At 43.4% G+C, this 24,048-nt stretch overlaps 1 protein-coding gene and 1 pseudogene across 1 annotated transcript; both read right to left on the bottom strand.

Moving 5' to 3' along the window:
- Positions 1 to 345: 345 nt before the first annotated feature.
- Positions 346 to 7,719, bottom strand: LOC133885250 (acetylornithine aminotransferase, mitochondrial-like; annotated as a pseudogene).
- A 1,610-nt stretch (positions 7,720 to 9,329) lies between these two features.
- Positions 9,330 to 14,271, bottom strand: LOC133884779 (glutamate--cysteine ligase B, chloroplastic-like). Its single transcript, XM_062324330.1, has 16 exons — positions 13,832 to 14,271; positions 13,499 to 13,755; positions 13,034 to 13,184; positions 12,742 to 12,849; positions 12,197 to 12,289; positions 11,757 to 11,840; positions 11,546 to 11,614; positions 11,402 to 11,472; positions 11,252 to 11,320; positions 11,031 to 11,124; positions 10,794 to 10,883; positions 10,626 to 10,706; positions 10,376 to 10,468; positions 10,108 to 10,188; positions 9,942 to 10,011; positions 9,330 to 9,838 (listed from the first exon to the last, which is right to left on the bottom strand). The coding sequence occupies exons 2-16, from the start codon at positions 13,732 to 13,734 to the stop codon at positions 9,750 to 9,752; spliced, it is 1,479 nt and encodes a 492-aa protein (XP_062180314.1). The 5' UTR covers positions 13,735 to 13,755; positions 13,832 to 14,271; the 3' UTR covers positions 9,330 to 9,749.
- Between the last annotated feature and the right edge of the window lie 9,777 nt (positions 14,272 to 24,048).

Raw genomic sequence — 24,048 nt, 5'->3', positions numbered from 1 at the left:
CATTTAACTATACATAGAAAAATGAAGAAGGCTAAAAAAATTATGAAACTAGTAAATAAAAAAAGATCTTGTATGATTATATTTTATTAAAAAACTATATGATAAGTGGATCCAACAAAAATTTAGCTAACTTCATCCAAATTCTATCCGTCCAACTAAACAAGAAATTAAATTACTCTATCCACACTACAAAATAAGAAATTGGATGTCTCATCCAGTAAAACATGAATGACTATATCCCATCTAACTTTATCCTCTAATCAAATGCACATTTAATCGAAAGCTATGCAAAGGCAATAGCACTCTTGTAACTTGACAACAATGATATCCAATAAATCACTTGGGCTCAGAACACCAGTCCAACATGAGATTATTCGATTCGAAAAATTGGAACAAGCTTCCATATGCGGCCCTATAACACACATTGTATTAACCTCCCAAAAGGGAGGAGCACACTAGCCACAACTGATAGGATTTGGCTACATTAGGAAGTAGCAACATCAAGCGCAGGTAGACAGTCCCTAATCACATCCGCAGCTTGCCCCAGCTCCTCCTCCGAGATGATGAGCGGCGGCACAAGCCCCACAACATTGCCTTTCCCAGCTGTCAGCACAATGACACCGGCATCCAAGCACGCATCAACCAAAGTACCGGCTGGTACATCAAACTCAATGCCAATAATGAGGCCGATCCCACACAGGGTTATAAATATCGCCGCTTATTTACCGTGGTTACCGACGATTCGGTCCGTACCGTTTTTATAAATCGAGCGATTACCGACGAAACTTAAATTTAAAATTAAAAAAAATCAAAAATTTAATAAAATTTAACCGATTTCTACCGAATTCATGTGCGGTTACCTAGTTTTCGAATGTAAAATGCATTTATAAACCTTGATCCCACGGACCTCCTTCACGTGTGGGTTTCCGCTCAGCTTGGTGCGGAGAAGTTGCTTGAAGCTCTCTCCTTTCTTGGACACCTTGGCCAAGAAGCCAGGTTTCTGGATTTTGTCCAACACGGTTAGCGCAGCTTGGCAGACAAGAGGGCCGCCGCCGAATGTTGTACCATGGTCGCCGTAGTTTATGGCTGCAGCAACCTTTTCGGCAACCAAGACGACGCCAATCAGTGGCGAACCTTCTAGTAGGGCAAGGTTGGGCGGCCGCCCTACCTACCTCTAGCGAGGGCCGACGGTCGAGGAGCCCCCCTCTCCAGTTCTCCTCTAGCTCCGACGCCCAGGTGACCAGGTCCGTCGTCTGCCGCACGTCTGCTACTCTGCTGTCTGTTCGTGACTTCCTGAGGTTGAAGAAGCAGGCACAATGGGCATTGGGCAAGTGGAAAGCCAGCAAGGGGTATGGGCCAAGCCATTCACATTAGGCCTGCCAAGTCAAGAACCAAGTAGTTGGGCCGGTTAGTCAGTAGCCTAGTATGGCAATATTGTTTTGGACTTTAGTTGTGTGTGTATGGACTTAGTGCCGACTGCCAGTACTGCTGTCTGCCCCAAAAATCAATCGATCCCCAAAATCGGACGCCCAAGCCCCTAGTGCCGCTGTCGCCGACGAGGCTGCCCGCCTGCTGGCCGCCCGCCTGCAACCTGGCCGCTCTGGTGCTCCGCACTGCACGCCTGCTAGTCACCCGCCGCCTGCCTACGGCCTGTTTGCTGGCCGCTCTGCCTACCTGCGCCGTGCTGGGCTACTAGCCGCCCACCTGCAGCCTGCCTGCTGGCCGTTTCGTTGCTCCGGCCGCTTCGCTGCTCTGGCCGCTCCGCCTGCCTACTCTGCCCCGTGCCCCGTGCCCCCGATGACTTGTTGCCCCGATCCGCCGACCGCCCGACGAGCTGGGTAGCTAGCACGCCGGCAATCCAGCATGGAGGGAGGTGGTGTGCCGGGTTCCGGCGCCGGGCACGGGCTCATTCCAGCGGACGCTAGTGGTGGGAGCGAACGAGGGCGCGCTGGAGCAGGGCGCGGCCGAGGACAAGCGCTGAGTGGCCTTGATGGGAGCTACGGTGCTGGGCGAGGGCGAGGAAATGGATTGGCACTGGGAGCTCCGTCTTCGGGGATTGCGGCGTCAGCAACAGCAAGCACGGGTGCGAGCCGCACAACCACACCTACACCAGGACTACTAGGGAGGAGCAAACGCTACAAAAGCTTAGGTAAATTAATTGTGGTCTTATTCTTTTAGAAATTGTGCAGATATAGATTATTGATTAGTCAATCGAATGATTCTGTAGATTTGAAAAGCTTCTTTAGTAGCAATTCGTTGACTGGCAGTGGCTTAGGCCCAAGCACACATGAAAGTGTGAATGATGTTGTGTCTGAAGAAGGAGAAGTGCAAGGGGTTGCGGTCGAATTGGGAGATGTAGAAGCGCAAGTCATTGTTGAAAATGCACAACTGCCAAGACAAGATGTGGAAGGTATTAGGAATTTTGTCCCGGATGTTCATCTTATTTCTGATCCAGGGCTTGGTATACCAATTGAGGGATTTTTTTCTAATATTAGAGCAAATGTTCAAAGAGCTTATTTGGTGAAGGGACCAACCCAACCTTTTGGTCATAAATTTCCTCACAAGCATGATAATAGAGTGTTTTCAGAAACATGGCTTAAGAAATATGATTGGTTAGAATACAGTGTGGCGAAGGATGCAGCATATTGTTTCTACTGTTTTCTTTTTAGGCATGAACCCTTAGATGAAAAATTTGGTCATGATGCTTTCACCAAACTAGGGTATAGGAATTGGAAGAATGCATACCATGGATTACCTCTACATATTGGTGGGCCAACTAGTTGCCACAATAGAGCAAGGACAGCCTGCGAGGATTTTAGGAATCAAAGGGCAAGTATTGGACATAAGCTGGAGTCTAATAGCAAAGATGCAGAAGTGAAATATGAAATTTGTGTGACAGCTTCTTTAGCTATTGCGAATTTTCTCATTTCACAAGCTCATGCATTCCGTGGACACAATGAATCTCCTTCTTCTTTAAATAGGGGGAATTTCTTAGAGATGCTTGAGTGGTAAAAAAGATAAATGAGGAGGTAAGGGTTGCATTTGAGGAGTTGTGTCCAATAAATGCCCAAATGACTTCATCCAAGATTCAAAAGGACCTTACTGAAGCTCATGCTATAGAGATTAGCAAAGTGATAAAGGAAGAGATTGGTGATAATCTTTTCTCCGTTCTAATTGATGAATCTCGTGATATCTCAGTAGCAGAGCAAATGGCTGTGATTGTGAGGTTCGTTATTACATATTTATGCATTATATTAATTATTAAGAAGTGTTGTATTACTCATCTAATTGTCTCATGTGTCCTGCAGGTTTGTGAACAATAAAGGAATGGTTGTGAAAAGGTTTTTGGGTCTTAAACATGTGCTAGATACAACATCAAATGCATTAAAGAAAGCTTTGCTTGAGATGCTTGCTACATATGGTTTAACTATTGCTAGACTACGAGGGCAAGGATATGATGGAGCTTCAAATATGAGAGGTGAATTCAATGGTCTGCAAAAGCAAATTCGTGATGAGAACCCTTATGCTTTCTATGTTTATTGCTTTGCTCATCAGTTGCAGTTGGTCATTGTTTCTGTTTCAACATGTTGTTTGTCTTTCGCCGATTTCTTCAACTATGTGAGTTTGATTGTGACCAGTGCCAGTTCATCTTGCCGGAGGAAGGATAAGTTAATTGTGCATCACCGTGATAACATTTTGGATAAGTTGTTGAGTGGTGAGATTTTTTCTGGAAAGGGGAAGAATCAAAGTACGAACTTGGTTAGACCTGGCGATACACGATGGGGTTCTCATTTCACAACATTAGTTCGTATTGAGTCAATGTGGGATTCTGTGGTGAGGGTGTTGTCCATGATTTATGGGGATGAGCGTAGTCCTGGTCGAGCAGCTGGTTTAGTGCGCAAAATGGAGAGCTTTTCCTTTGTTTTGAATATGAAGTTGATGTTGAAAGTGTTTCGCATTACAAATGAGTTATCTCTCTTGCTGCAAAGAAAGGATCAGAATATTGTTCAGGCCATGTCATTGCTTGTTGATGTGAAAACACGTATGGTCACATTGAGAAATGAAGGTTGGGAGCTGTTACTTGAAGAAGTTAAATCATTTTGTGTTGCAAAAAGGATTCCACTACCAAATATGAATGAGCCGATACCAAGATGGGGTCGATCAAGACTTGATGGGGACTTAATAACTCAAGAGCATCATTACCGTGTCGATACTTTCTTTGCTGCTCTTGATGCTATTATCAGTGAGATGGATCATCGTTTCAATGAGGTATCATCGGAGTTACTAGTTTGCATATCTTGTCTTGATCCAAGAGACTCATTCTCCAAATTTGATGTTGATAAGATTGCTCGTCTAACGGAGATCTATGATCAAGATTTCTCAATTGTTGATCGTTTGCTTATAAGGGATCAACTTGAGACCTTCATTCTACATGTGCGAAGAGTTGATGATTTTATTACTTGTCATGATCTTGGAAGTTTGGTCATGAAGTTGGTTCAAACTGAAAAATATTTTGCTTTTCCATTGGTCTATCGCATCATTGAGTTAGCATTGCTCCTTCCAGTGGCAACAGCATCGGTTGAAAGAGCCTTCTCGGCTATGAAGATGATCAAGACCAATTTACGCAATAGAATGTCTGATGAGTGGCTCAATGCCTTAGTTTGTACTACATTGAGAAGGAGATTTTTAAGAGACTCGACTTGGATAAAGTTAAGAAGACTTTCCAAGTCATGAAAGAACGGAAAATGAGTTTGCCTAAACCTACTAGAAGACCTAGTCGTGCTTAGTGTTTTAGTAGCGGTATGTCTTCTCATATTGTTCACCATTTTTTGCGATATATGGTCACCTAATTATCACTAACTAATTGATTTATTATTAAAATTGACAGGTTTATACTTTATTTTGGTGTATGTTGAACTATATGTTGCAAAGATCGTGGTTTATTCTTCATATGAGAGGTACCATTTTCATTCTTCTTCTATACTGTTAATTTATCGTTTATAGTCTAACTTAAATGTTTAATGCGGCTCCGATATAAGTATACATATGCGGTTTGCTTTTTTTTTATAAAGTTTGTTGTGCGTTTTTGCCCTACCAATATTTTCGAGCTAGATTCGCCACTGACGCCAATGGTCTACCTTTTCGGCAACCAAGACGACACCAATGGGAAGACCATTGGCCAGTGGCTTTGCTAAGGTCATAATGTCCGGTGCTACTCCATATGCCTCATGGGCCCAGAGGTAACCTGTGCGTCCCAAACTGCATTGCACCTATGTTTCAAAACCATAAACCAACATTATGTTAGATAGTTGTCCACAGGCAGATTCAACTTGACAACCATGGAATGCAATCAGGGGGTACTGCTGAACTGGCAATTATAAGAGAGTACCACCATAATTCAGATAAGAATGGAAATGCAGGCTCTCATATCCCTGTTAAATCTCGGAGAGCTCCTCAGTGTAAGAGAAATATGTCCAAGCCTCCAAGGTTGGGAATGGAATACAATTGTTCATTCCATAGATCATATCTTTCACTACAACTTGTGTAGATGCCATCAACTTGTTCATTCCACAGATTATATCTTTCACTACAACTTGTGTAGATGCCATCAACTTATTCATTCCACAGATTATATCTTTCACTACAACTTGTGTAGATGCCATCAACTTGCACTTATGTTAAAATTTCAAATCCGGCATAGTTATTACTATCATGCAATCCTTGACATGAACAGAACATAAGTAGGTGCAAACTAAATCATACCTCATCAAAGACCAAGAGAGCTCCAGTCTCGTCACAAGCATCCCACAACCCTTGCAAGAACTCTTTGGTAGCACTATGAATGCCACCCTCACCCTGCACGGGCTCGACGAACACAGCAGCAATCCTGCCAGACGTTATCACCTTCTTGGCCTCCTCCAAGTTGCCGTACTCCACGAAGGTCGCGTCGGGCATGACTGGCGCGGAAGGCTCCCGGTACTGACTCTTGCTGGTGAGCGCGAGCGAGCCCATGGTCCGGCCATGGAAGCAGTTGCTGAACACCAGGAATTCAGTGGGCGCATCGCCGTCGGGTTGAGCCGCCCGCTGGAACTTCCTGGAGAACTTGATGGCCGCCTCGTTGGCCTCTGTGCCGGTGTTTGCGAAGAAAGCGCGGTCCGCGAAGGACGCCTCGACGAGCCGCTTCGCGGGCGCCACCTGTGCAAGATAAAAGAAGGGATAAATGCAAAAACCCCCCAAAAATCACTTGGATTTTAACTTCCCCTAAAAGTTGTTTTATTGCAAAAAAATCCCAAGGTTTGATTTTGTTGCAAAAACACCCCTAAAAATTCAAAAAAAATTAAAAAAATCACAAAAAATTCTAAAAAAAACTAGAGACAATTATAAGACCTTTTGTGAAATTTTTTTTCAAAAATAATATCCTTTGCATCATATTTCATGTAGAGTAAGTTTGAAAAAAAAGAAAAACGTGCAACTCATTTATTAATTCGAGTTAAATGCATAGTTAATTATTTACTAATCCAAAAATCATGAAACAAAATTTTTTAGTCTTCTTACATGATCCTCTATCTTGTAAAAATATATGAAATCTTGAAATAGTTATTGTAACGTGCAGGATTGAGTAAATGTGTTGCAGATAGATTAATTCATAACTAATCCATAACACCCCCAAAATTAGTGAAACCACTTTTATTAGTTTACTTAAACAATTATTTGTGTAGGAAAAATAATGGTAGACATGACAAAGTTAAAATAACATGAGTTAATAAATGAGCTGCACATTTTTCTTTTTTTTTTCAAACTTCCTCTCCATGAAATATGATGCAAAGGATATTATTTTTGAAAACAAATTTCACAGAAGGTCTTAGAATTGTCTCTAGTTTTTTTAGAAATTTTTAATGATTTTTTATTTTTTTGAATTTTTAGGGGGTTTTTTGCAACAAAGTCAAACTTTTGGGGTTTTTTTTTTCAACAAAACAACTTTGGGGGGGGGGGGTTTAGCAGTTTTCCCATAAAAGAAAGCGGTGAGCACAAAAAAAAAAGAGAGTTTGATGGGGGTAATGCGTCGAACACGTGGTGGGCGAGGGGGTGAGAGGAGGTGAAGGTACTGGGGGCGGGTGTAGGGGAAGTTGCTGGTGTGGATGAGGGTGCGGCCTGTTGGGCAACGGTGGCGATGAGCAGGGGCAGAGGATAGTTTTTACTAAGGGTGTCGTGGTCTTCTGGTCTGACAAATTTATGTATTCTGTAGTGTATTTTTTTATTTAATAAATTATATGCATTTATACTGTATTTTGAGTCTACTCTCTCATATTTTATGATTCAGCTCCCTATAATTTAGTTAGAATCCATTTTACTTCGCCGGCCTCTGAATTTAGGTCCAAGCTCTGTCACTAGCGATGAGGTCGGGGTTGGCGTGGCCCAGGGCGCTGATGGCAATGCGGCGGCCATGTCAAGGTACTCGCGGCCGTCGGCATCGTAGAGCTTGCACCCGCGGCTGGAGACGAGGACGACGCGGGCTTGCTTGTAGGTGCTGACGACTTACCAGGCCTCGTCCTCCACGACCGCCAGGCTCGCCACCGACAGCTCCCGCCGCCACGCCCCCGCGGTCGGGGGCGGCAAGGCGAGGCAGGTGGAGACGCGCGCATGGGGGAGCTGCACCCCCGCGCTGGCGGCCTCCTTGACGATGGGCATGACGCCGAGGAAGGACTGGAACGATTTCATGGTGTGCACAGTGCGGCTCGGATATCAAGGGGATTAAATACTCGGCGCTACGTCTCCAAGAAGATACCAAGGGGATCACGCGTGTGATTGTTGCTTCGGACCAAGCGTCGGCGGGGCCCACTTGGAAGTGAGACGGAGAGGGGCGGTTGGTAGTGGCGTGCGCGCACCGCGCAGCGGCCAGGTCAGCCGGCGGGAGAGAAGAAGGGTATGTTGGCTGAGCTCCTACGTCAAGCTTGTTAGGTTCACTGTTTTAGTTCTATTTCTGCGGTTGCCAAAAGGTAGAAGCCAGATCTAGAATAAATGAGATTTTGGAGAAGTGATTTCTATAGAAGCTAGAAGTCTGTATTTGAAAAAAATGACTAAAGCTGAGAAACTCGCTGATAGATGTTTTTCTGAGAAGCTATACGCTGAGAAAACAAAAATTTATTGTAGAAGCCAACAGTCTATTTCCAAAAATAGCTTTTCAATCAAACAAAAAATATAGTTTTTTTTAAAAAAAACTAAAAGTAGAAACCCAAACAAATATACCCTTAATAGATTATGTGAGAGCCCATATTTTTCAGTTTCTACGATAATTTCATGAGAGTGATTTTATAAAATAAATTAGATATTTGGAACTGAAAAAACTTATTTTTTATGATTTATTTTTTTTTCATAAAATCACTTCCTCTCTAAAATTTAATCTAAAAAATTACTTATAATCACAAAATCATTTTTTTCAGCTAATTTAAATGACCAAACTCTACCAAACAGCCCGAAGATGCACACTAGCTTTGGTCAGACTCACACAACCACGCTTTCAAACGTTTCACTCCTCTCTAACTCCTTCTGCTGCTTTATTATTTTTAAAGCAGTAAAGTAACGTTGGTACTGTAACTGATGCAGTTATCTGACAGAAAACAAACAAACAGAATAGAGCAAGAAACACAAGCACGAACAGGAGCACGTAATCTTTCTGTGGGCCATTAAAAAAACATGGATTGGGTCTGCAGCACTGGCTTGGCAATGTGGACTACAAGAAATGGGGGACTTTTTTACATTTTTTCATAATTTTTCACGATTATTTCTATAGTGTTTTGAATTTTAAGAATATTAGAATGCTGTATTTTTATTTACTTTTTGCATGTCGTTCGTTGAAAGAGCGATAATTTTTTATAAAAACCTGTTGTCCATTGGAAGAGGGACAATAGCCTAAGTTTGTATATTTTGCAAACATACGCCTGTTTTTATAATTTTATAATTTTCAAAATAAAAAATAAAAAGATCGGATATGGGGTGCATTTGGAAAATAAAACTGTTTTAGATCCTTCTCAAATATGTTGCTCTTTCCTTCTGTATTGGGCTGGATGGAATTCAACCAAATTCTGTGCAGGGGAGACAACACGAGCTTGATGCAAGGCTGCAGCAGGAGCATATGTCGAGGATCCAACAACCGGCTATTGCTAGAGCAGTTGTGATTTATCAACCTGGAGATTGATTTTTGTTTTCGATCTAAATATACTGTCATGCCATTTACAGATAGTAACAATGACGAACGCGGAAAGAGAGAGAACAAGATGAAGCATACCATGCATACGGATCAAACATACGGCAAATTCATGCCGAGCACGGATCATCATTTTTTATTTTATTTTAGATGAACAGGGATAGATACGAATGTTTTGCCATGCACTACGCCCATGTCATACATCCCAGCATTTCTGAAAGGAAAACAGATTGTTCCATCCTACGGCAGATGGGTTTATTTTCATACAACATTTCATCGCTGAACAAAAGGGTCGGTACAAACAGTTGTTTGTTCCATCCCTGAAGGAGGAGGAAATCAAAAGTCGCGAAAGGTTCCGTCCGAACAAGACAGCGGTCCGAGCGAGGTTATTGCAGCCACAGCACCGGGTGCCGGTTTCACCGTCAGGCAGTAACCAGCTGAGGGGCGTTAACGCAGGCATTAGCCTTCCAGACAATGAATCGAATGAACAAGGGATTCTGTATCAGAGTGCATCTACAAGCTCTGTCCAGCATTCTCGGCGTCATCAGTATAACAACTCCTCAAAGACAGGGTCCACGCTGCGTTGCCACTTGGTCTCGTACAGATTCAAAAGCCTCTCGGAAGGTGTCACTCCTGTAACAAGGCGAGTTAATATCTTCTGGAAAAAGAGCAGAACCATGGCAAAATATTGTCATCTCGATATGAACAAGGACATGAGAATGCTGGATGACGTTACCTGTTCTCACTACTTCGTCAACCTCTCTCAAGAAACCAACCTCCTTGTATCCTCTTCTTTCTAGTCCACTCTGTATTACGACAATGGGATCATTATCACAAATAGCATCTCTACGCACTTGGCCTTTCTTATTCTTAAGAGAATAAAATCCAAGTGATTTGCTAACCTTGGCTAATTTTAGAACATCTTCAGCTAAATCTCTTACATATCCGTCACGAAATGGTGTCTTCAAACCAGTCAACGGTACCTGAGTAAATATCACAGTAAGAGTGATTAAATTTGCTAGAGTTTTATTCTTATAGATGATTTATGACAGATGAACTAAATAAACTCTATTGTACTGTTGGAATCGTAAAGCAGAACAAATTGTAATTTCCAGTCAACAGTATTTTATATTGCACAGAAGGACAGAGAGCACAATCATCTTAAATTACCTTCCGTCGTAGCATCTCTCTCTCTTCCTTTGTCCAATCAAAAGTCATATCCAAAATGCTTTGTAATGATTCCTCGTCATATAACAGCCCAACCTGTAGATAAGTGACATTAATGTGCAAATCTGATTAAAACCTCTATCACGAGCGTGAAACAAAATAATAGCATACAGTACCCGTATTCATATTAGCTACTGGCTATCAGAGACAGTGTACAGCAATAAACAAACACAACAGGAAACAGCTGACAAACCCAAAATGCAGGCAAAGCACACAATCTCCTCCATGGGCCACCATCAGCACCCCGCATCTCTATGTATCTCTTCAACCTAACCTGCAAGCAGAATACAAAGGCAAGTGGTTATTACAATAAACTAGCAATGACAAACATGCCACAATGTAACCATGTAAAAAGGTAAACCTCGGGAAAAATTGTTGTTAGATGGTTCTCCCAATCATTTAGAGTAGGCAACTCCCCAGGAGCTTGTGGGAGCTTTCCTTCCATAAAATCCTGCAAAATAAATATAAACCAAATAAGATTCCATGTATCAATAACCGAGTGCTGTGTATTGTAGACAGAAGCTTCAAAACAAGACTTGAAACTTTTCAGACACAGAAGTTCAGAATAGGACATCACTCATCAGAGACGGAAACAAACCCGAAATGGCATTCCGGTACAGTCAATGTACTTCTTATTTCGATATATAAAATACATTGGGACATCTAATGCATAATCCACATATTGCTCAAATCTGCATCCAAACAAAGATTATAATCAAGATTGTTTTATTTAAGAAGTATCTTTGACCAAAATGAGGCCATCAATCAAATCACTGACACTCAAATGGGGGAGAGGGAGGAGTTCACAGGAATGCTAACCCAAACGAGTCATCGAAGACAAAAGGAAGCATCCCAGAGCGGTTATTATCAGTATCTGTCCAGATATGGCTGCAGATGATGCTAATGGTGTTAGCAACTGCAGGTAATGAAATAGCCTATATAAGTTTTGACGGGCTATGAAGCAAATACCTTCTTAAGCTGAGAAACCCATTTGGTTTTCCTTCTTTAAAGGGAGAATTAGCAAATATTGCTGTTGCAATCTGTTAAATGAACGAGTCAGGATGATGTGAGAACAGCAAACAAATGATCATGGAAGATAATACAAGTACCCACAGGTTGCAATGCAAGGCTAGCACGAAATTTCCTTATCATATCCTTCTCTGAACTGAAGTCAAGATTAACCTGCATGCAGAAGAGTGAACTCAACATCAGTAAAGTTTTTAAAGTCACAGCCAGAGTTTTCAAGTCCCTTTGAGATGAGCTCAAAAGGAGAACATAATTGTGAAAATGGAACTCCATACAGGAAAAATAGAAATATGCTCACCTGAACAGTGCACGTGCGGAACATCATATCAAGGCCAAGAGAACCAACTTTAGGCATGTAATTCCTCATTATTTCGTATCTTCCCTACAGAGCAACAACTGTTTTGTCAGATTTTATAGGAAACAGTAAGATTTCAACAATGATGCATAAGGCAAATGCCATCAAAGCTACAACGTGAGTAATAAATTATTTTTGCGCTAAGTGCTAAACACATTTTCTGTGGAACTATTATGACCTTATTGTTCATCAAGCTAGGGGATATGCGTCAAAGGACATCATTTCTAGTGATATCGTTCTTCTCACGGAAGTATCAAGTATGCTACGCCTTACAGTGGAAATCACAACAAATATGTTGGGATAAGGCAACCATTCATCAACAGTCTAGCAACACTGCAAAGTTCCCAAAAACTAAGGTTTACAGAGTTGAAGGACAGAAATACCTTGGGCATTATTGGTATATCACTCAGCGCCCACTTCGGCTGAAAACCAAGTCCAAGAAATCCTATACCCATTTCTTCTCCAACTGCTTTGACCTAAAGAGCGGGCAAATTCTGAAGTCACGCCATAATCGCACCAAAACACATAGATCTATTGCCAAAACCATACAGCATGCTGCAATTATACTTAAATCATATCAAAGCTAGATGGCAAGTATGCAAACAGAACATGGAATATTTTGATCATTTTCCAATGAGATCATAGTCAGTTTGATGAAAACAAGCTATGTGCCCCCATCTGAGTTCCAATTTTCTTGATGCAACCAAAAAAACTCCCACAAGATGCTCGAGTTAGAGGTTCTCAATAAATTATCATGGCTGGGACGTAAATAAACTTTTGGTTTGCTATAAGAGCTTAGGATTGGATCCTGTTCTGGCAAAGAATTGTCAGGCTGATATGATGTCACAAGTAAAAAAGCACACATGCTACCACATCTTAATTTCTGTAAGAAGCTGTAGGAGTGAAGCAATGTCATAAAGGACGTTACCTGATAAAGATGTGAATTGACCTCAGCACAAGTTTGATGTAATGTTTCAAGAGGAGCACCGCTAAGTTCAAACTGGCCACCAGGTTCTAGCGAAATGCTTTGCTTTCCCTACATCCATACAAATAGGTTGAGTTGCAGAGCTGAGTTGAATTGGCCAGAAAAATCTCTCACGTTTTTTTGTTTGCCTAATGAAATGCATGGACATTGTGTTTTCTCATCCAATTTCGGTTGTTGGTCAACAGCATATAAAGAGTACAATCCTACAAAAGAAAAGAGCAATGCAGCACAGTACCTGCTTGAGCCCGATAACATTGTTTTCTTCCATTATCTTGTCCCAATCAAATCTCTCAGCGAGCCCATTCAGTATGTCACGGATCTGAACATATTTTATAGGTCGCAATGTTTCAACTTCAAAACCAAACTTTTCATGTTCCGTGCCAATTCTGTGAAACCACCCGTATATTTAAGGGTTAGACTAAACAGTTAACTGCAATGCACATTAAAGAAGATACACAAACAGTTTAAAATAATACAAGATTAGATTGTCAATGCTCAAACAATCTGAGCACAGGATTAATAAACATGTTCATCACTGCAAAGCACTAATCCATCTCAAAAGTTTGCCATTCAGCAAGCACTTACAGCATCAATTCCGTACCTAGTAGTTGGAGGTGAGATTACTAGGAGAGTAACACGCTCACCCAATTCTCAGAGTAATGGCACGGAAAAACAAAAGGACCATACGGAAGCTTCTCACCTCCAACTCTCCTTGGGCTTGCACCCGGAGACGAGGTACGCGACGAGGTCCTCCTTGGTGAGCGGCTCCGTCATCTGCACCGCCTCCTCCGTCGGAGGGCTCGCCGCCACGGCTCCGCCGCGCCTCCTTCCCCTCCTCGCGGCCGCCGGGAGCCCAACCACCGCGAACCCCGGGCGCCCCCTCCTCCCGGCCGCGGGGCCCGCACCATGCGACGACACCCGCGACGCGAGCGCCATCAAATCCAACCGCCAACTAACCTGCCAAAATTTACCCAAAAATCAGCGAATTTTGCGGAATCCGATACGCGGAGGCCATCAGAACTCATTCGCTGACCTCGCCCGCGTGGGGGAGTCGGGACACGAGGGCTAGGCTAGGGTTCGTGGGGATGCCGCGGGCGCCGTCGTCCACTGCCGCTGCTGCTGCGAGAGACGGGGAGGCAGCGTGCTTATAAAAGCGCCGTCAGTTACACCCCGCGGCCGCGTCAGCACGCCGCCTCGAAGTGCGCGCTGCTGGTGCCGCGCCCATCCATCAATCCGAGCGGGTGCGGCAGCAGGCAGCCTGGCGGCGCAAGGGAGAGGGTGAGGTCTGACGTGCGGCTGGCTGCTGATTTGGACTGCTCGTTACTTTCCAAAAAAAAGGGATTTTTAAGTGGCGGGGCGCCCTAATGATTCTGCGCTTTTCCAATTGAAATTGACAAAGCGAAATTGCTCTCCGATGATTCTCGCTTCACTACTACTACACTGATGACGAAGACGATGATGAGATGAAAGGAGCTAGCTGATCCTCTGTGGCCACCGCTCCCGTTGGTAAATATAATTGCTACTGCAACAAATTCCATCCATCTGCTGCTGTTCCAATTCCAATTTTGACTTGGCCATTGGGAGTGTAATTCCTCAATTGCACTGCGAGCTCGACGAGGGCTGGATTCGAGATCCTCAACGGTAGCTAAGGTGGTATTAGTATTTTTTTTTCTTTAAGAAACACCAGTAAACCATCCATAATAGCCCACCCATTGTTCTTGTTTTTGTTACTACCTATACGCCAAGTCGAACTTCGCAATTCCAATTTTGATTTGGATGTTGGTGGTGTAACTTCTTAAGTTGCGATCGTGTTGAGAGTACCACGCGGACCGGATTTCTGAGTTAGAACATGTGCAAAAGGGTCTGCGAAAATGCGGTGGTACTAGCAAACCTTTTCAAGTAGTTTAGATTGCAGTGCATGATGAGAGTGAACCTCGTGCATTTTCACGGCCAGGTTCATCCTTGGCTGTCTTATTGAGTCTTGAGCACATGATGAGCACCAGGTGGAGCATGTGGGCCCAGTGTGTTTCTTGAACTCTGGGACTATGGCTTTTCTGCTCTCTTCATTGGAAGACCCACCCCTGGGCCAAATGTTTTTTTTTTTAAATGAGCTGCCGGAAATAAGCCAATGAAATCTTGTCTGATGTATTTAAGGGTTTCATCTATATCAGAAAAATCATAGATAAAAACTAAAGAAGAAGATAAAATATCACATGTCACGTTATAAATTATGTCCATCCTTTAAATACACGAGACCAGGTCTCATAGAATTATTATCTACATATGACTGCCAAAGTTTGTTTCCATGTGTTCTTCTTATCCTAGAGTTTTTTTAATAATATTATTTTATTAGAAAATTACAGAAATAATATCTAAATTCATAAAATTGCAAGAATAGATACCTATCGGTATATGGAGTACTGATAAAGGACCTATCGATACTCCAAATACCAGGACCCATCGATACTCCAAATACCGACAACCTACGTGGTACTAGGTCTGGGGCCTATCGGCACACGGAATAAGAAGAAAAGTCATGTCGGCATTTCGCGTGCCGACATGTCCTTGGATAGACACCAATATGGATATCGGTCTAGTTGCTAGCCGACAAGCCTATCGGTACGTGGAATAATGATAGGAATGTTACGTCCCTTTTTATTTGGGTTTTAATAATAATTTGTAAAATATCAATGAGGCGTCGCCAGAACTCAGTATACATCATATAGAAGAATTCACATGAAAGGTGACATGCCCTAGAGGCAATCATAGAGATAATTTCATCACACGTATATATTCATATAATACCGAATAATGTGTTATTCTAAAAATGACTATCGTTTATATTGATTGGTAAGTATGTGACTTGTTCATAAAACTCTTTGTTTATATCATGATGTTATTCTCAGTCGATCACTGGTCGTATATCATTGTGATGATATATAAAAACAGCACATGTATTGATTGATGATCACGTTTCATGGATCCTAGGTATAGAGATACCAGGTCAACAATGTGAACATTTATGTTAGAGAATATGATGTTGGATAGACCCACCTTGAGATACTGTTGGGATTGTTATTTATGATGTGCCATCAGCTGTTATCTCAAATAATGTACCTGCAGGATCCTTAGACCTGAGATCTTCATTAATTCCCAGAATGTGTAGTAGCATACTTTGAGGCTTTCAAACGCTATTCTGTAACCGGGTAGTCATAAAGATAGTTTTCGGGTTTGTCATAAAATATGTCGTAGGGATATGAGCGATCAAGATGGAATTTGCCCCTCCTTGATAACGGGAGAGATATCTCTAGCCCCTCGAGGTAGTTAGATTGAGAAAGTGCATAGCTATGCCAATATGATAAAGAATTAATCATGATGAATCCACTACCTGATCGAGTGAATGGTCGAGCTATCACAAGGGTGACACGTATATCGTCTTGAGCTTGACTGTTATCGTGAGGCGAAGGGATCGGTGCATGTGTATATCAAGGTTCAGCCGATATGATCTTTTATGTATACTCGGGAGTCAACATGTCCTGCTAGGGATCGCTATTGATTTCGGTTTAAAGGGTTTTCGAGTCGCAACTGTTTGTACATGAACCTAACAGGTCACACATTTAATGGGTTGGAACAAAGCATGCGAATTGGATTCGTATATGGTTTTGATTGGATTGTGATCTATGAGAAGTTAGAGTTCTAAAGGGCTTCTAATGTGGGAGCCCATTAGCGAGCTCTATATAAGGAGAGGCGTGGGTAGGGCGTACGAAGGTCGAGCCACTCTAAAACCCCAGCCGTAACTTTCCACACGATCTCTCAAAATTCTAGCCACGCGTGTGGTGCTAGCACATCGACGCTCGATGTTTCTGCCCAGTACATGTGGACACCGTAGAGGCACTGCTGCTATTACGGCGCTGATCTTCTCGGCGAGTCGAACATGAGTTGGTCGAGGAGCACGACCACCTGATCGGAGTTGGTCGAGTAGCACGACCACCTACTAGGAGTTGGTCGAGGAGCACGACCATCTGCTCGGAATTGGTCGAGGAGCACGACCACCTGCTCGGAGTTGGTCGATGAGCATGGCCACCTGCTCGGGGTTGGTCGAGGAGCGTGACCACCTGCTCGGGGTTGGTCGAGGAGCGTGACCACTTGCGCGGGGTTGGTCACGGATCTGATCGAGAAGCTGCTCTAGGAGTTTGACGCGCACGACGTTGGATCGATCTACTCCAACTCTTCTTCCGCTGCACTGCGCGTCAAGCGGTAACGATCTATGATCTCCTACTAGTATAATTTTCTGAGTGAATGCAGTAGAAATTTTTTGTTTTAGGCTACCGTAGCCTGCCTGTTCTCCAACAGACTCTTTTAAAAATATCAACTACAACTACACGGAGGTTGAGACAATGAGATACGCGGATGTTTCCTAATGAGGCTAAGGCTAATGACATTATGGAGTGGTTTATTTTTTTTCTATTTTTAGTTTGATGTGATTTTAGCTATATTTCCTAATTTAGTTGATCTAAAATTGTGTGAGTTAGGAGGCTAACAGCATCATGGAGCGCACGAGTGAAGTAGTTTAGATTGCAGTGCATGATGAGAGTGAACCTCGTCCATTTTCACAGCCAGGTTCATCCTTGGCCGTCTTATTGAGTCTTGAGCACATTATGAGCACCAGGTGGAGCATGTGGGTGCAGTGTGTTTCTTGAACTCTGGGACTATGGCTTTACTGTTATCTTCATTGGAAGACCCACCGCTGGCCAATTTTTTTTTAAAAAAATGAGCTCCCGCAAATAAACCAATAAAATCTGGTCTAAGAGCATCTTCAACCGACTACTTATATTTAACCCTTTATTTCTCTTATTTAGAGACTCCTCATCCAGATTTCATCACATACTTCTCAGCGCGTTCCAACCGATCCCTCATATTTAACCCCCTATATTCGAATCAACTCTATTTTATTAATATCTGGTAACTCTCTCTCTTCTCTCTCCCCTCTCTCCCTCTCTCTCCAGAGCCTCTCTCCCGACGCTGGCCAGAGCTCCCTCTCTCTCCCCGCTCCTTCTATCTCCCCGACCTCCCTCTCCTCGAGATCCCTCTCTCCACGCCTCCACGGCACGGGCGGGCGGGTGAGGGGGCAACGACGCAGTGTGGGCGGGCGAGCGGGTGCGGGGAAGCGCGGGCGAGCAGGCGTGGGGCAGTGTGGCGGCGCGGGAGGGGCCGTGCGCGGGCGCGGCGGCGCGGGTGAGGGGCCGGATGAGGGGTCGGATGAGGAGCCCCTAGATGTAGGGGGTGAGTGAGGAGATTTGAGGGCTCCTCAAATAAAAGGGTCAGATAGGGGGTCGGTTGGAGATCGATTTTCATCGTTTTTCCCTCAAATATAGGATAAGGGGTGGGAAGAGAGCTCGGTTGGAGATGCTCTAATGTATTTAAGGGTTTGATCTATGTCAGAAAAATCATAGATAAAAAAATAAAGAAGAAGATAAAATATCACATGTCACATTATAAATTATGTCCATCCCTTAAATACACGAGACCAGATCTTATAGGATTATTTTCCACATGTGTCTGTCAAAGTCTGTTTTCATGCGTTCTTCTCCTAGAGTTTTTTTTAATAATATTATTTTATTAGAAAATAATGGAAATAATATCTAAATCCACAAAATTACAAGAATAGATACATGTTGGCACGTGAAGTATCGACAAAGGACCTGTCGGTACTCTAAATATCGACAACCTACATGGTACTAGGCCCGAGAGCCTGTCGGCACGCGGAATGCGAAGAAAAGGCATGTCGGCATTCCGCGTCTGACATGCCCTTGGATAGACACCAATATGGATATCGGTCTAGTTGCTAGCCGACAGGCCTATCGGTACATGGAGTACCGATAGGAATATCGGTAATTGGAATACAGATAGTCATGTTGGAATTCCACGTGCCGACATGTTATATCTTTTTTATTTAGTTTTTAATAATAATTTGTGGAATATCAATGAGGCACTGTCAAAACTCAGTATACATCTTATAGAAGAATTCACACTCTTTCAAAAATATCAATTACAACTACACGGAGGCCGAAGCAATGAGGTGCATGGATGTTTCCTAATGAGGTTGAGGCTAACGACATCATGAAGTGATTTATTTTTTTCCTTTTTTTTGGTTCGATGTGATTTTGTCAATATTTCTTGATTTAGTTGATATAAAATTGTGTGTTGGGAGGCTAACAGCATCACGGAGCATAAGAGTGAAGTAACTTGGGAGGATACAAAATATAATTTTACGAACAATAGTAGTTGAGAAGCAAAAATTATCCTAGAACCCTGTATAGATGTTACATACGCTAATAACCATAAAGAGATGATGACAACGAACGTTAGCGTGTAAGATGCGTATAAAGACTAACATAATAGTGTATCGCTGCTAATCCTAACATGCCTTAGTGAATGAAAATATGTCGGTTACATTAGATGCTCTCTATTGAGTGCATATCAGATATTTGCCCTTTTCTCAGGGCATCGAGGCCCACCGCCTTAGCGCGACGGGTCCTCTCCCACTTGCTTTCCCTCTCCACTTCGCATGCTTCAGCCGCGGCACACTCCTCCGCTGCCTTCCTTATGCGCTCCTCCTCCCGACGTTTCAGCATTAGTTCCTCCTACTATTGCTCATACTACCAATGTGTGTACGCTTCTTTCCTCCACCACATACTCATATCGACCCACAGCTTCTGGTGCTCATTTTGTTCCATATTGAGCCATTCCATGAAGTTACATATAGGTGGAGGAGACTTGACAAATGAAAAAAGAGGGAAGATTAGTAAGAAAGTGTATGAAATCATATGAAAAGTGCCACATGAGTGATGTATGTCGCTATACCGGTAGGTACTCGTACGGTTCATGTCGAGGCTTATCGTATTGGTGGTTGACACATATGAAGAAGCATAGGTCATATGTGTATGAGATGTTATGGGACTCACGAAGCCTACAAGGGTTGTCACAGAAGCATATTGACGGTTCGACCCCCTGGGGATGAAAATCCATCAAATGTTTCTTGGGTGGGCTTGGTGGCGCTAAAAAAGATATTGTAGTTGAGAGAGCTAATGAATGAGTGGTGTATCCATGATTAAGGTGGGGTTATTTATGATGGCTGGGGGCTGGTGCATGGACCGAGTGTATAGGCATGGCTGGGATATGGAGTATGGGATTCCTTGTAAAAGTTGGAAATATAGTGGTATTGATGCTTGACAGAGATTCCCTGTGAAAGATGGAAAAAATTATGGCATTGATGCTTGGAAGAGATTTCTGTGAAAGTTGTTGCTTGTTGTGGTTAGTTCATTCTGCATGGGTATGGCTTGCTATTATAACGCAGTCGCATCGTGGCATGCATGACTCGTGCGCTTCTATCTCCAACTCCAGCTCCCTCTTCTCTGACAACATGGAGTAGTTCTTTTTTCATCGTGTTGGAACAGTCTCAACTAATCATCAATGATACAAGAGCAACATGGTTAGGTTACCCTTAAAAGCACATAAAAGCACAGACATGTGTTGAGGTATCTCTCGAAAGAAAGGGGTAGCTGGTACTTATTACTACCGCTTTCCAGCAAATGAACCCCTGAGTTGTTATTTCATAGTTAAAGCTCTGTTGTGTGGTCACTTTGTGTTTAAATCCCGAGTCAGGAAAGATGTGCTATCATTTAATTTTTGATTAAAGCTTTGTCATGAGGTCACTTCGTGTCTAAAGCCTGAGTCAGATAGACGTGTTGTCATTTCATCGTTAAAGCTGAGTCGTGTAGTCACTTCGTGTCTAAAGCCTGATTCACGACATATGTGTTGTTATTTCATGTTTAAAGCTCTGTCCTGTGGTCACTTCATGTTTAAAGTGTGAGCCACGACAGAGATGTGCTATAGCAAGGTGTTGTCATTTCATGCTAAAAGCTGAGTTGTGTGATCACTCCATGTCTAAAGCCAGACTCACAACATAGGTTATGTACATGCAGCAGGGTGTGATTGTAGCAGTGTGTGTTCGCAATTGATGATGCAAATGACTATAAAAGACAATGTTGAACTTTGTATGTTATCCTTGCCCCAAATACAAGATGAAGTAAAGAGACGGCGAGCTATGGTATGCCTACGTTTGATATACCACCGCCGTTATGCAAGTGTGGTACTGCATGTGAAATGAAGGTATCCCATAAGCTCGAAACCTATCGAAGGAGATTCTTCCGGTGTTCAGACATTGATCCTTCATTCGTGTGCCATGGGGTATTTAATTTATATAATATTTTGCCAATAGTATCAGTAGTTTGTTCAGTAGTGTCAGTAGTTGTCAGTAGTTGTCAGTAGTTTTAAGTCATAGAAAAATTATTTAGTAGTGTCAGTAGTTCAATATTCAATAGTTACATGGCATGGTATAATTATTCAGTAGTTTGTGTCAGTAGTGTTAGTAGTTGTCAGTAGTATTAGTAGTTTGTTCAGTAGTGTCATTAGTTTTTGTTCAGTAGTTATTGTTCAGTAATGTCAGTAGTTCCAAAGTTATAGTAAATTTGTACAGTAGGTTTGTTTTATAGTGTCAATAGTTTAATTCAGTAGTTTTAAGTCATAGAAAAATTATTCAGTAGTGTTAGCAGTTCAGTATTTAGTAGTTCCAAGTTATAATATAATTTGTTCAGTAGTTTGTGTCAGTACTGTTAGTAGTTGTCAGTAGTTACTAATAGTATCAGTAGTTTGTTCAGTAATATCAGTTGTTTTTGTTCAGCGGTGTCAGTAGTTGTCACTAATTCCAAAGTTACAGTAAATTTATTCAGTAGTATCAATAGTTTAGTCCAGTAGTCGTCAATAGTTTCCCAGGCCCGTTTCTAGCTCATTCAAGTTGATAGCTTGCAGGTTACATTTACTGTAAAGGCAAGCAAGTTCTGCAAATTTTGTCTTTGCAGATTAGATCTAGGAAATAGTAAGAGGATAAGATGTGACCACTATTTTTTGAGTTTCCAGTACTTAAATTCTGAATCACGTGGTTAGCACTTGCAACAACTATCTAAGTTGAGTATTTGTCATAAACTTCTCAGTTGAAATTTTTGAAATGCTCCTGCATAAAATTTTCTGCTTCTTCAAAGTTCAAAGCAATGGTTCTCAAGCACTCTGTGAGGCTAACAGAAGGTCCCACCAGTCAGTGGTGAAGCTATTGAGTTGTGTGGTTGTTTTGGTGGGTGTAGCGAGGGGCCCTCGCGGGGCTGCTGCCTCTGCAACGGGTGCATGCATTGGTGGGTGATCGGGTGCCTAGAAATGGGCAATTGTGCGAAGGAGCGGCGTATGGACGGTGTCCACGAGAGGTGAGCAGTGCTAACGAAAGGGGATGTGCGGTGTGGGGATTTCGCAGGGCCTTGTCAAGGTGGTGCACGGGATGCACGCGCCGCTTGCTACCCACGTGGTGTGGACCCGAAACCGAAAGGCGAGGACGCTCCAAATGGCCGTTGAGCACGTTGGCTTGACGGAAAAGAAACAGCACCAGCCACAAAATGGAAACCCTGGTGTAGAATAGCACTACCCTTAATTCGCTTCTTCTTCCCTGTGCCTCTTGTCTAGCAGTCATCGTCTGCTGCTATCTCCGAGCCCGAGCGCCTCTCTCCTCCTCCCGCAAAGATGAAACTGATCCACAATAAAGGTGTCCATCTCTCCTGATTGGATGCTTCTTTATCTCCAACAAATCAATCATCAAAATCGAGTGCGAATCAAATCCCAACTGAACTCTACCTATCTCATGGACAGGGGCGAGGTCCCTGTTGGCCTATTCCCATGTTTCGCTTTAGCTGCCCTTGGCACAAATGAGGGACGTAGAGGAAGGAGCGCATAGCCCTGCTGTCGCGCTGACAGGCTACTGGCCACCACCCAGGATTGTGGACCTGCACCTTGGTCAAGTAATTGGCCACCCTAAGGTACTGTCGTGCCGCCTGTCAAGGTATGTGCACCACTAGTGGGTATGCCACCGCCGCCGCCATGTCTAGTGATTGGTATGTTGCCACCGACGTTCGTGCCTTGGCCGTGTTGTATTCATACGGGCTCCCTATTTCCTTGCTTTGCTGGATTTTGACGCTACTGTTGCGTTGCCCTCTTTTGCTCTGACCGGTGCTCCAGCACCGCACCATGGAGATGTTGATGTTTGTGTTTGATCCGGCCGGTGGCGCCGTCGATCCATTCATATCTTTGCCCTAGGTGCATGGCTCCAAAGCAGCTTGAGCTACCATATGTGTGTCTCTGGCATACTGCTGTTGAGTCATTTCGCCACACCATCATGCATCATGCTTGTGTGCATCGCCATCGTCATACTAGTGTGCATGCACCGTCATCGTGCTGATGTACATCGCCGTTGTTGTGCATTGTCGTCATTGTGTTGCGTGTCTAAAGCCACCATTTAATCTAGGTGTGCATGGTCGCAAGCGGGTCTGGTTGATGGGCTGTTGATGTGTTTGCATTGCTGTGCCATGAGGTGTGTGCACCGACATGTGAGCGTGGTGCCACGTCATGTCATCGATTGATCTATATGCCATGATGCTTGGCTGACTATGTCATTGATCGATCTGTTCTACGAGCTATCGTGTTGTTCCTCGACTGTGTATGCGTGTCGCTCATGAAGGAAGAAGCCAGGTGCTGCCACTGCCCATGGAGGACCTAGTCATCGTCGTGCTACTGCTTGACCACAGGTGTGGCGTGTTGGCCGGTCTCGCGTTGATCATCGGCGTGTCGACGAGGTACGTCATCACCATCATCTCATACTGTGCTGCTCCACTGATGCAAGTTCCAGCGTAGAGTTTTGATCCGTAGCCTGGTCGTGTGCGTGCGTGTTCATCTCGCTACCAGCCGACGTGCTTGTCCATTATCGTTGATCGATTGGATGTGTTCTGGTCGACATGTGTACTATCCATTGTATATGTTCGCCGCCGATGTGTATTCTGGTGTGCGTGTTTCTATGGCATGCTAGTGACTTTCCTGTGTGTTGTACAACTGATGTGGTCCAAATGTTTTGGGTGGCTATGGTTGTTGAGACGCTCCAGCCGGCTTTCACAACGATGTTGTCGAGGTGCTCCAGCTAGTTCACATGTGTGTTGCCGTGCTGGTGTTATTGCCAGCCATTGCTAGCTTCCCTGTATGCGTGTCTCTGGCCGTGCCATTGAGCTGGCCGCCGTGCGTGCCGGCGTCATGTGGCTGGTCGGCATGCCTTTGATCCACGCATGTGTGTGTCTTTGTTGGCCCCTCTCTTTGCTATGG

This window comes from Phragmites australis, chromosome 11 (assembly GCF_958298935.1).
Source record: "Phragmites australis chromosome 11, lpPhrAust1.1, whole genome shotgun sequence".
Lineage (NCBI taxonomy): Eukaryota > Viridiplantae > Streptophyta > Magnoliopsida > Poales > Poaceae > Phragmites > Phragmites australis.
The sequence above is the reverse complement of the archived record's forward strand: the minus strand, read 5'-3'. Positions and strand labels throughout refer to the sequence as shown.

Excerpts from the sequence above, each read along its gene's own strand:
- LOC133884779 (XM_062324330.1), bottom strand. The coding sequence starts at position 13,734 with ATGGCGCTCGCGTCGCGGGTGTCGTCGCATGGTGCGGGCCCCGCGGCC. Across the intron at positions 13,185-13,498 it reads AAGCCCAAGGAGAGTTGGAG|AATTGGCACGGAACATGAAA; the intron begins GTGAGAAGCTTC and ends GTGGTTTCACAG. Across the intron at positions 11,615-11,756 it reads TCCGCACGTGCACTGTTCAG|GTTAATCTTGACTTCAGTTC; the intron begins GTGAGCATATTT and ends TTCTGCATGCAG.